Genomic DNA, 12,581 nt, shown 5'->3' on the forward strand with positions numbered 1-12,581 from the left:
GGGGCTGCCGCCCTCATCAGCACAGCGGCCACCTGGTCTCGCTGCACGCAATGCTTGCTGCGACCGGTGAGGCCCGGGGTGCTTTCCATCCCGTTCTGCAGCCGGAGGAGCGGAGCTGGGTGAGGAGCCTGGGTGACACCACAAGGTTTGGGGCTCCGATGTCCTGCTTAACCGCGGAACAGGCCAAGCGTGCCCCTTCCAAATCGGGCCCTTGCCCACTTTCCTGCTTCCCTCCAGCAACGCGAGCCTGTTCCCTCCGCAGGGCAGACTGTCCGCCCCCTCCGGAAGGCCTTCTGGGCTCCCTGGGCCAGCCTGGTCTGCACCCCGCCCCCCCCAGGGCTCGGCGGGTTGGAGGCCTGCGGACTTGGGCCCTGCTGGGGCAGCGCTAGGGACCTCGGGTCCCGCTGGGCTGTGCTAGGGGCCTTGGGTCCTGCTGGGGCTGCGGGTAGAGACCTCGGGTCCTGCTGGGCTGCAGGTAGAGTCCTCGGGCTGTGCTGGGCCGCACTAGGGACCTCGGGTCCTGCTGGGCTGCAGGTAGAGTCCTCGGGCTGTGCTGGGCCGCACTAGGGACCTCGGGTCCTGCTGGGCTGCAGGTAGAGTCCTCGGGCTGTGCTGGGCCGCACTAGGGACCTCGGGTCCCGCTGGGCTGTGCTAGGGGCCTTGGGTCCTGCTGGGGCTGCGGGTAGGGGCCTTGGGTCCTGCTGGGCCGCGCTAGGGTCCTGGGCCCCCGCCGGGCTGCGGGTAGGGCCGGAGGAGGGTAGGGCCGGAGCAGCCCCCCCCCCCCCCCACCGTGGCCTCCGCGCCCTCCGCGCCCTTCCCGCCCCTGCCCGCGCCAGCAGCCGCTCCGCATCCCACCTCCCATCATCTCCCACCTCCCATCTCCGGGCCGGGGCTGTTGCTATTTCTACCCGACGGGCTGAGGCCCGGCTAAATTAGAAGGTGCGGGTCCATCTCTAATTGGCAAGTTCAAAAGGCCCCTATCGCACTCGGGGGCCGCGGGGATGTGTAATTAAACAAGGTGATTTCCGACTCCTTCCAGGTCGGGCCTGCCCCTCCCCCCGCCCCTCCCCCCGCCCCTCCCCCTACTCCCGCGCCCCAGGTGCTCCGCCGGGCGCCGCGCAGGCGCGGAGGAGGCCGGCGGGGTCGGCGGAGGGCGGGAGCGGCCCGGCCCGCGTCCCCGCGTCTCCCCGGGCCGCCTGCCAGCCGCCGGGCTCTCGGGACAGGGGACAGGGGCGGCGGCCGGGCGCCTCCTCCCCCGCGGGCGGGCGTGAGTTCACGTCTGCGCGGCCCGGGAGCCGCGGAGGGAGGGGCCGCCTGCGCCCGGCCCGGGGAGCTGGGGCTGCGCGGGCCGCGCGTCTTCGGAGCCCTGCCGCCCCCTGGCGGATCCGCCGCCGACAGCCCGCGCCCGGGGCCGCCCCAAGGTGTCCCGGAGGCCTCGCCTGCGCGGGGAGCCGCGCCCCGAAACGCTCCTGCTCCTGCGCGGGCGGGGGGCCGGCGGGGGGGATGCAGAGCCTCACCTGCACGGGGGGGGGGGTGCAGAGCCTCACCTGCAGGGGGGGGGGCGCAGCCTCACCTGCATGGGTGTGTGTGTGTGTGTGTGTGTGTGCAGAGCCTCACCTGCACCTGGGGGGGGGGGTGCAGAGCCTCACTTGCACGGGGTGTGTGTGTGTGCAGAGCCTCACCTGCACCGGGGTGTGTGTGTGCAGAGCCTCACCTGCACCCGGGCTGGGGGCCGCAACCTCACCTGCACCCACTGGGCTCACCTGAACTCCTCTCCACCCTCTGTCCCCTGGCCCCAGCCTCAAAGGGCAGCCGTGTCCTCCGGCTCCCTGGATCCCTGGGAGATTGTCCCCCATCACAGCCAGCTCCGAATTGCTCCCTAATCCTGTGGATTTGGAACCTCAGAACTCGGAGTCCCTGCCTCCCCAAGGACAGGGGAGGACACCTCCCGGGTGCCAGGTGCTGGGCCGCATGCTTCATTTCATCCCCAGAACACGAGGTCTACATAGCTTCCTGCCCATTTTTCCAGAGCAGGGAATTCAGGCGGCGGGGATGAGGTGCTCCGCCCGGGTGGGTGTGGGTGTGAGGCCCACTCAGGAGCCGGTGTGATGCTGAAGTGGCCCCTCCACCCTGCCTTCTGGGTGAGGGCCCCCGCGGCCCCCCGCAAACACCCAGGCAAGCTATCCACAGTTGAGGCCCTTGCTGCCCAGTCCCCAGCTGCCCCCCACATCAGCTCTCCAGCTCCCCTGAGGTCTCTCATTGTCCCTAAGAACTCCCGTCTGCCTCTGCTGTTTCCTTTACCTCATCACTTCTTGATCAACTCTCCCTCTCTTGCAAGACACAGAGAAGCCCCGTCCCTGTCCCCATTCTTCCCCAAACGAGTCATCAGCGTCCTCACCCCACCACTGTTACCATAGGTAAGCAGAGTGCGTGTGTAATAATTTGGGAGGGGGCGGAGAACAGTGGGAACACTACTGCAGGAGGAAGACACCACCGTGCCCTTGTATTCAGGGTGGCCCTAAGAGAAAGTGTAATGCTCTCCACGAGAAGTGTGCGCGCACCTCAAATCCTATCTCAGCCACCCATGGAACTCGTACCAGGGTCGCCCTGGGAGCCCTTGTGACCACGGCCCGTGTGTTTGGCCGCCAGAGGGCACGGTTCACAGCCTCTCCTCGTGCCACTCCTTCCCCCCCGACGTGGGTTCCTTGCCCGCATCCACACACTCATTTATACCTTCACTCACGACCTGTGCTGAGCAGGCCGAGTTCTAGGCCTGGGTCGGGTGCGGGGCGTACAGGGAAGAAAACCCGCCGCAGCCCTCCCTGCCTTCCTGGGAAGGAGGGGCCGGTGGGGTCCCCGGCGGCCGAGATGCCCACAGCCCTCCTGTGACACACCCATAGGCCAGGCATGCACGCCCCCCGCCAGCCAGGGACATACCAGCTACAGGGCTCTCAGCTGTGCTGCGGGGGACGGGGGCGGGGGTGTAAGCCACATTAGAATTGCCCTCGGGCTCTGGGGAGCCTGCCAGCCTGTGCCTAGGAAAGAGGGGCTCCAGGCCGAGTCCTCACGCCTATGAGGGGCTGGGCAGTGATGCAGTAGGGACCAGAGCAACAGAGCCGACAGCCGAGTGAGCTCGGCTGGCCCTGTGCTGGTCACCGCTGCTGCTGATGGCGCCTGCCCCCCCCCCCCCGCCCCGCGCCCCCAGCACCCTGCCTCAGCGCAGGAAACCAGCACCAGGCGGGATGCGCATCAGGGCTGCCAAATCCCGCAGCATTTTCACTGCACCTGCAGCTGCACCTTGCAGCTCTCGCCCGCCCCACACTCCTGGAGGAGCTAGCTCCTGCCCTGAACCCTGGCGTCCTTCATCTTGAGCCTGGAGATGCCCAACCAGGAACCCTACCGTCCTAGAGCTGGGCGGCTCCGTCCCTGGCTGCCACCTCCTCCCCAGGACCAGAGGCAGGCTCCACAGGACTCTGGCCCACACTGGGGGCAGGGGTGGGTGGGTGGGGCGGCTCGGAGTCTCATTAGCAGGGCGCCTGTGGCCACAAACGCTCTGGGATGTGGCCGAGCAGCCACGTCCAGCCTGACCGCACGGCCTCCCCTCTCTTCTGCCTCTCACCTGGCTGGTAGACAGAAGGCCGGATGCTGGCGGTGGTGACAACCCGGGGCTTGGGCGCAGGGGCAGCTGAGGCCTCACTGTATGTATGAGAGGCGGGTGCCGGAGAGGTCGCCTTGGCCGGGCTGTAGGCAGAGGCCTGGGGCCTGGAACCAAGGGGGGAGGAGTTAGCAGCCAGAAGGACAGCCCCACCCAGGCCCTGGGGCCTGCAGCCCTGGCCTAGCTCCTCCATCTTCAGGAGCCCCTGCGAGGAGGAAGCCTGACAGAGGTCACTGGGGAGCTACCCGAGATCGTGAAAGAAAGACCCTGGTGGCCTTGGAGGAGCTCCTTGGAGGAGCTGCTTGCGAGTCTGGTTAGAACATACAGCCCCCTGCTGGTGCCGCCACCTGGGGAGGAGTCACCAGCCACACGGGGCGGGGGGGGGGGGGGGGGGGTGTGTGTGACATATGGAGGAAGCCCCTGACTCCCTGGGGAGTCAGGTGGGGCTGGGCCGAGCAGGAGCGGGCGAGGGGGGCAGAAGGGGGTAGCTGCCCCCATCCCTGAGCCTTTGGACCTTCTGGGGCACAGCCGCTGACCCCCCCATTCCCCTTCCTGCTGTTGCTGGAGGGAGCCAGCAGGCCTCAGGTCTGGGTGCTCCAGGGAGGGCTCCTGGGAAGCCGGGGACCCCCATCCCCAACACACACACACAAGTACATGCAGAGGCTTCTCTGCAGAGTTCCTGTTGGCCTCTTCCCACGGAGTTGGCGGCCAAAGGCTCTGAGCAGCCTCTTGCCCCTTATGACCCAGGAACCATGGGATCTCAGGGCTGGGGTGGGGGTGGGGGGGAATGTGCCCCCGTTCGTTGCCCGCCCTCAGGAAATGCAGTACTGGGCCCCTCCCCCCGGAGAGCTAAAGGCTGCAAGAACTGGGGTGAAGCAGCGTGTCCAACTTGGTCTCATTCCCAGTTCCACTCATCATTGAACAAGCCCCCCCCAACCCGCCCTTTTTAAAATTTAAAACAGAAGGACACCTTATAAGCATACCCTTGGTCTCTCCCTACATCTTTCAGATCCCGTTGGGGACCACAGGTGCACACCCTGGGCAAACGGGGCCTTGATGGGGATGCTAGTGACCCCCCACCCCTGCCGCCAGCCCATGGCTTCCCGCCTTCCTTCCAACTGCTCCCCACGGGCTGGGGCGCTGGGCAGAGTCAGTGGGTCAGGAGCCACCTTCTTCCCCAGGAGGGGTGGCCCTGGGTTAGATCCCACTGCCAAGCTCCTGAGTGGATCCATAAGGGCGTGCGGTGCCCCCGATGGTACGGAGTAGAAGCAGCCCTGAGGCCCGTGTCCCAGGCTGTGGGGAGCACACTTACCGTGCCCAGTTACCTCTCCTGGTGGGGCCGGGCCGTTGTCTCCCCTCCCCGAGCCTGCCTGCCTGCTCTGCCCAACCAAGTGCAGGAGGGGCCTTACTGGAGGGGGCAGCACCAAGGGGTGCTCAGCTCCCATGGCGGCAGGAGGCTGGGGGTCAGGGGGCTTAGCCACTCTCCGTCGTGGAGGAAGCTTTGCCAGCACCCCGGCAGCCACAGGTCCTGTGTCAGGGGTTGGCGCTGGGGGAGGAGGCAAGGATGGAGGCGAGTCCCCATGCCCCCCACGGGCTCCCGGGGCGTGGTCCCTTCTGCCCCACACAATGCTGGAGCTCCCCCCTGAGCCGGGCTGGCGTCTGGAGCTTCTCCATCCGACTGGGGCGCATCTGCGCACCTGCCCACATAACAAGACATTCCTTACCCCTGCGAGCTTTCTTCCGTGTGTCCTTACCTGGAGAGATTCGTGTGCAGGGGGCAAGCGACGCACTAAGGGACCCCAGGAAGCTGGAATCCAACAGCCCCTGGAAGCCCAGACGGGCTCCCCCTGAGGCTGGAGTGGGGCTGGGCAGCACTGGGTCCTCGTGGAGCCGGGGGGGGGGGGGGGGGGCGTGGCACACAGGCCCATGGGCCACTCTGCCCACCCGCCGTCCTGCCTCCAGCTGCACCAGGGGCCTCTGAACCCCGCCCCAGGGAACCCTGGACCTTGGCAGCGAGACCCTGGGAGGGGAGCACAGGACACTGGGAAAGCAGCTTGACAGCTCGAGGTGCCCACAGAGGGTCGTCCGTCTGGCAGCGACCCCGCGACCCCCCCCCCATCCCACGCCCCAGCCTCGGCTGGGAACGCAGGAGGTCAGACTGAAATGTGGCAGCTCCCGACACTCAGGACGCGCTGCGGGCCAGGGGGTTTGTGCCCACTGTGTCCCCATCCTTAAACACAGATGTTGCGTCAATGTCTTAGCAGATGAGAAACTGAGCTTCAGAGAAAGTAAGTCATTTTCTGTAGATTAGAGGCGGTAAGTGGAGCAGAGATTTAAGTTGCATGACGTCAGGTGCCTCTGGTGTCACCCGCTCTCTATCAAGACAGCAGAGAGGGTGAAGGAAGAGGGCGCACCAGTCACTAAGTATCTGCCCAGACCTGACCCACTTTACATGGTCAGGTCAACACTGCCTCTGCTGCCTCCTCCAGGGAGCCTCCCTTGACTTCCGCAGGCCATAGGGACAGTTGCCATTCTTCCCTTTATCCGGGTGGTTCGGGGCCTCTCTTTGTTATCTAACTGTGTGTGTGTGTGTGTGTGTGTGTGTGTGTGTGTGTGTGTGTGTGTGAGAGAGAGAGAGAGAGAGAGAGAGAGATAGAAGGAGAGACAGAGGCAGAGGGAGAGAGGGGGAGACTTTGCTCCCGTCTTCAGAACACGTGCTGGACGCAGGGCAGCACGGCCCTGGCCCCGCGCTGAGCCCCGCAGTGACCCCCAGTCTCCCCTTCGCTCTCAGGACCAGCCGCGCTGGGTCTGGCCCCCCAAGGACCCCGGGGTCCTCGCCCCCTTGGACCCGGCGGCCAAGGGGTGGACGTGGGCAAGGCCTCTCCTGCCTCCCGGCAGAGGGCACAGCGGGCACTGTGGGCAGTTACCTCGGGCTGTCCGCAGGGCTGGAGGCGGGGGTGGCGGCGGCGGCACGGGCAGCGGCTGCGCTCGGGGGTGGCGAGGCTGCACTGCGGGGGGTGGCAGCGGGCGGCTGGGCAGAAGCGGGTGGCAGCGGGGTGGCAGCCTGGCTGGTGCACACTGGAGCATGCTCAGTGGGGGTGCTGATGAGGTGGGACCAAGAAAGACAACAGGTCAAGGGGGCCCCCGGCACGGGGGGGTTGGGGGGCTGCGGCAGAGACAGGCTGGGCGGAAGGCACCATCCACACTGCAAACGGAGTAGAATCTTCCGGAAGACGTGTTTCCGGCTCCAGGAGAAAGCTCCTGAGGGCCCAAGAAGGAAGGATGGCAAGCACTTGGGGGACCTCAGGACCGCCAGAAATGGTCTCCAGCCTGGCGAGTCCCCCCCCGCCCAGTTTCTGGGTACGTCCTAATTCGTCCTTCTCGGTCTATACTGTGAAGATACAGTGTGGTGGGAAAGCGGACTGCAGTGCCACCTGGGGCTCCGCGCCCATCCGTCTTCCTGCCCCTGCCCGTGTGGGCGCTACAGGCATGACGCGGGCCCGAATGCGCCCGGAGGTGGATGGACGCGGGCGGCCAGGTCGATGGCACCTGGACCAGAGGGGCGGCAGGGGGATTCCAGAGGGCAGGCAGCGGTGTCCCCGACTGGGAGAACCCCCGGGGTCTCCCACTCGCCCTGGCTACGGTCTGGCCAGCAGACCCAGGCAGCCCAAGGATCCCCGGGCCCTGGGAGGCTGCCCCACGCTCCCGAGGGATGGGCACATGCGGGCCCTGCAGTGGGGACAGAGAGGTCCTGTGCTGCCAGCGTGGATGGGCGGCCCGGGCGGGGGGGGGTGGAATGTCCCAGCAAAGGGCGGCAGCAGCCGGGGACCAGGTGCCCGCAGGCCCACCTGCTCCCGGGCTCCTGTAAGTGCCCGTCCCCCCGGCCAGGCCGGGCACAGGAGAGCGTCGGAGCCTATGGCGACGGGACTGGGCTCCTGCCATCCGCATGGCAGGGCACCATAAAGATGCAGTTATGGGAAAGCAAAGAAATGCACGTTCTCTGCTCACGAGAGTTTGCACGAAGACTTGTAGTCGCTGCAGTAGCAGCAGGACACACAGCTCCCGCAAGCGGACGAGACCGCCCAGGTGCCTGAGTCACTGGTCGGGCTCCTACCACCTGCCAGGCACACGCGCGTCCTTCGTCCTCACAACAACCCCCGGTTACGGACTGTTTCACCCGCGAGGGAGTGGAGGCTGAGGCAAGGCAATCGTGCAACCTGAGCCCGCACTGGTGCTGCCTGCAGGATCCGAGTGACGTGCAGGGGTCGGGGGCCTTACCCAGCGCCCCACGCGGAGCCTCAGGGAGAAAGAAACTTCTTGTGATTAGCGAAGCAGACTCTTTGCCCAACAAAACACACTCTTCCCCCTTGAGGACAAGCGGGATCCTAACCTCCCCTCTGGGGGTGCTTCCCGGGCCTGTGCTCAATGACTGAGCAAGGATCCCCCCGTTTGACCCCCGCCACCGCCCTGAGCGACGGGCATCGCCCTCCTGGCTTTAGGGGTAAAGAGCCCGAGGTCCGGAGAGACCGAATCTCCACTCCGCGGCACACAGAACCCTGGGAAGGGCTGGGGGGGGGGCTGGGGGGGCGTGAGCCCTAATCACCGCAAGCCTCAGCCTTGAGGAAGGCGGGCTGCCCGGGAATCTTGGTCGAGTGTGGCCTCAAGCTTAGCAGGTCTGGGGGCTGGGAGTCTACACTGCGATCGGCCCGCTCTGAGCTCGTGGCACCATGGAGGGCCACGGAGCGCCACGGAGGGCCACGGAGGACCATGGAGGGCCACGGAGGGTCGTCCTGTCCCTGGCAGAAGCGCGGCGTGAGAGAGGCAGGCGTAGGGAGTGTGACCGGGCCGGGGAGAAGGGCACAGCGGGGGCCATGGCAGGTGGCAGGCGCTGTCTGCGGGGGGGGGGGGGGGCGGGGGGGGAGCGTGCTTCGGCCCCGTGACTGTGCCGCAAGGATCCGGGGTGGACAAAGCAGTGGCTGCGTCCCATGCAGCCCTTTCGCAGCCTAGCAGCCGCGCTCTCAGGCCTGTGTCAGCGCCACGAGGCCACGAGGCCGCCCGCCATGGAAGACCCTGGTTTCTGGAAGCCGTGCCTGTGAAGTCCCTGCCTCAGAAGGCACAGGGAGCGGCCCCCAGGCCCCCCAGGCCCCTCCCCCCGGCATGGGCAGGTGTGTGGGAAGGCTCGGGCTGACACAGGGCAAGCGTTTCCCCTCTTTGCCCTCCTTCACCCCGTTGCCTGCTCCTAGTGGCTTCTGGGAACCGAGGACACCCGGCAGGGCAAGAGTGATGGCGTCGTGAATTCTGGGGGTGGGGGGGGGCGGCTGCAAGCGGGCCCCGGGAGGATTCATGGTCTTGCGTCCTGTGGTGGACACACCGAGCCGCTGGGGCCTGAGGAGGCAGGGGTGGCCCTGAGGCTGTCCCGCAGGATCTTGGGTTCTTGTTCAGATCCCTCTTGGCCTGAAGTTCCACAGGCCCCAGGATCCCGAGAGCAAGCGCCCAGGGAACGTCCCTGCCCCCACTGCAGGCTGAGGCCCAGGATTCGACCGCCACCCCAGACTCAGTCATCATCCACCTTAACCATCAAAGCAAAACCCAAGCCAAACCAGCAAACCCCATACATCCTCCGACGCTCACAGCCCCACGGGGAGGAAAAGCACAGTCTGGCTGCGGCCCGCGGCTCACGTCTCCCCGCAGCCTGGTTGGCACCAAGGAGAGCGTGGCCACCCCGCCCCTGCCGGGTGCGATGGCCCCCGATGGGGGGAACGGCTGGGCTTGGGTGACGTGCTGGCTCTCAGGATCTGGGGTCGGCGGGCCTGGGCTGGCACCATGGGGGCGGCAGTGCCATGGCTGAGCTGGGGCGTGGCTGCCCCCACGGAGGCCGTGATGCTTTTGCTCTTTGTTAGGAGAACGGAGCGTGAACGTCTCCACTGATTGGACGACGGCTGAACAGCCGTCCGGCGGCTGTTCTGGAAGTCGTTCACGCCACCAGCGACCTAGCTGGCATGCCATCCCACAGCCTCGTGCTGTTGCCCAGGCGGCCCTGGCCACATGGGAACAGTGGCGGGCGATCCCCGTGGGCTATAGTGTGAACCCTGAACCTCTGCTTGCTCCACGTGGCCTTCAGGGTGCCAAGTCCCCCGGCTCCGGACCACTGACTGTGATGTCCATCCCAGCCACGGGGGACTAGCTCATGGTTCCGGGACACCCCCCTTCTCGTCAGCACCCGTCGCCCCACTCAGCGCACCTGTCCACCCCCCGCTCCAACGGCACCTGCCCAATTCCTAAGTAGTCCTGCAGATGCCCTCCTCCAGGGGGCTTTCCTGGTCCCGTGCGGGGAGGTGTGCCCCCCGTCTCTGGGCCTCGCGCGACCGGCCCCGCGCCATGTTCAGCACCGTCCACAGCAGCCCTTCTCACTCTGTTGGCACCCAGGCCGTTAGGCTCGGTGCCTTGGCCAATGCCCACAGACGCTGAGCGTCCCGTTTACTCCAGGGGGCTTTATGCAGATCCCCGGCCCAGGGCCGCCCAGGGCGCTCGTGTAGGGGCCAGGGTGTTGGGAGACACCAGGCAGGCCGGAAGCTAAGGAGGGCCTTGGGGCAGGGGGCAGCGGGAGGGCTGAAGGCAGGCGGCTTCGAGCCCGGCAGCTCTGAACGGTTGGCCCAGGTCCTCTGCCAACCGCAGGATGCCCACGGCCTAGGACGTGTCTCCCTCCGGCAGCCCGAGGCCCCCGCCTGCCCCTGGGCCTTGGAAGTCCCACTAAAGTTCAGCTAAATATAGGAAGGATGCCCTGACATGAGCAGAGCCCGCACCTGCCCGCCCACCCTCCCCCTGCACCTGGCCTGGCCATGGCCCTACACTCAGTGCAGGAGCCAGGGAGGGGTGCGGGGCCCAGGCGCAGCAGGCTGGCGCGGCCTGGGGCACAGCTCCTGGTGGGCGGAGGGGCTCTCTCCGCGGCCAGCCCTCCGGTGGGTAGCCAGGTCCCTGGAGGCACAGAGGAAGCCCAGGCCCCGGTGAGGGGAGGGGAGCCACGGGGGCAGCTGGGGGGCCCTGGGGGACGGACCTTGGCATCTGCCTTTATTTCCAGCCTGTGGTTCCCTCAATCGGGGGTGGGCTGAGGGGTGGACGGGGGCAGGCAGGACAGGACCTGGCAGCCGGAACCCTCCTCAGTGCTCAGGGTGAGGAGGGGGGCTTCCACACCCGCCTGCCCGTCTCCCAGCTCCCCTCCTCTGAGTCCCGTCCGGGTCCCACCGAGGCCCCCAGCGGTTCCCTCGTGAACTCTTTAGTCGGGGGTGGGGGCTTCTCTGGCTTCCTGGACCCACCCGGGCTGGGCGTGACTCCTCGTCGGGGGAGCTCTGACCTGGGGGAGGACGGGCTCACCTGCTGCTTGCGCCTGGCTGTGGGAGGGCAGGCCGGGGCATTCCAGAACCACCCCCAGCCCCACCGCCCGCGGGGTCCCTGGGGTCGGGACGTCAGCAGCGGGGGGCACTGCTCTGGGCCCGCCCCCGCCCCGGGGAGCACGCCGTGCCCCTGTCCTGGTGGTGCCTGGCCTCGCCCGCCTCGGGGAGCCCTCGCCCCTTGAGCGGGGCGCGCACGGGCACAGCAAGACGGGGGCCGGTTCGGTTCATTTTAAATCCTCTTTATTTCAGAACAGGCCTGCATCTATGTACAGGGGGGAGCACTAGGGACACAGCACACAGCGCGGAGGAGCGCGGCCAGCGTCACTGCGGCCTGCGGGGCCTCAGCCGCCTGCCCCGGGGATGCATGCCCTCGGCAGAGCCTACTCCGGCCGTCCGGGCTGCTCCGTGGGCTTATTCCGGGATGGCCCGGGCCAGAGCGCCTCTCCCCAGGGCCAGGATGCTGGCACTGGGCCAGGGGCACATCCCACTTCCCTTGGGTCTGGGCTACTTGGCAGCAAGCCCTGCCCCGACCTCTGATCTACGGCGAAGGGCCTTGGCGCGGGGGGCAGAGGGGTGCGGCTGGGTGGGGCGGGCCGGGTGGGGGCCGGACCTCTGCTGTCGGCTCTGGGGCGGGCGGGCGGCTATCAGAGGTGCCCCCAGCACAGCCGCACATTCTCAAGCATCACCGTGGGGCTCACATGCCAGAGCTGTGTGGGGGGTGGAGGGTGGGAGTCCAGCCTGAGAGGAGTGGGGGGTTCCAGACAGCCTTTTAGCTTTTAACATTAAGGATTTGGGCCGAAAGGCCATGGTGCCAGTTGCGCAATTTGGCAAAACGTGGGCTGTTACGTTCCGTTTCAAACCTTTCCCTGTGGCACAGAGAGAGAGAGAGAGAGAGACAGAGACAGAGACAGAGACAGAGAGAAGAGGAGGAAAGAAAGGGGTTAGGGGATGTGTCCCGTCGCCCTGGTGACAGCTTGGGCAGGGGGCATGGGAGTGAGGGGGCTGGTCCGGAGAGGCTTTGCCACCCACAGAGCGCTTTCCGGGCTTGAGGCGGGACCAGAGTCCCGAGGACGGGATGGGGGTGAGTGGGAAGCTGTGGACAGGGGCCTGGCTGGTGGGCCTGGGGGCCGGGCAGGGCTGCTTTGGCCGTGGGCTCTGGGACTGCACCAACAGGCAGGTGGGCCTAGCGAGGTCCCTGTCCCCAAGCTGGGCATCAAGAAGGAGCAACGCCTGTTCCCGTGACGAGGAAGCCTCCGAACCACCACTGACTGTTCCCCCCGCCCAGGCCTGAGCACAGCCAGGCACACGAGAGCACACGCGCACTCACGAGGCCACCGGCACACGCACAGAGGACCCGGACGTCCCACCGCTTCCCCCCAGGGGGGCCTCTGGGCTCCCCACCCAGCCTGCTGGGCCCCGGGCGCAGGACAAGACCTGCAAGGCGCCCCCAGACACGTGGGGACCCAGGAGAGGGCGCGCCCAGGGGACGCCAGGGCTGCAGGTGCCGGAGTCCTAGGCCGTGCAGGTGGCAGGGC

General features: G+C 67.2%; 1 protein-coding gene across 6 annotated transcripts in view; it reads right to left on the reverse strand.

Moving 5' to 3' along the window:
* LDB3 (LIM domain binding 3) overlaps nt 1-12,581 on the reverse strand; it is a 66,862-nt gene that overhangs the window by 16,614 nt on the left and 37,667 nt on the right. For 2 of the 6 annotated variants that reach the window (XM_041747264.1, XM_041747259.1), the window contains 2 exons: nt 6,583-6,756; nt 3,620-3,762 (listed from right to left, as the gene is read on the reverse strand). In XM_041747264.1, coding sequence (XP_041603198.1) covers nt 3,620-3,762; nt 6,583-6,756 — 317 coding nt within the window. Of the gene's footprint in view, nt 1-3,619; nt 3,763-6,582; nt 6,757-11,269; nt 11,913-12,581 lie in introns of those variants that run through there. The other 4 variants (XM_041747261.1, XM_041747260.1, XM_041747263.1 and 1 more) reach the window with 2 other exon arrangements.

This window comes from Vulpes lagopus, chromosome 3 (genome assembly GCF_018345385.1).
Source record: "Vulpes lagopus strain Blue_001 chromosome 3, ASM1834538v1, whole genome shotgun sequence".
In the NCBI taxonomy this organism is placed as follows: domain Eukaryota; kingdom Metazoa; phylum Chordata; class Mammalia; order Carnivora; family Canidae; genus Vulpes; species Vulpes lagopus.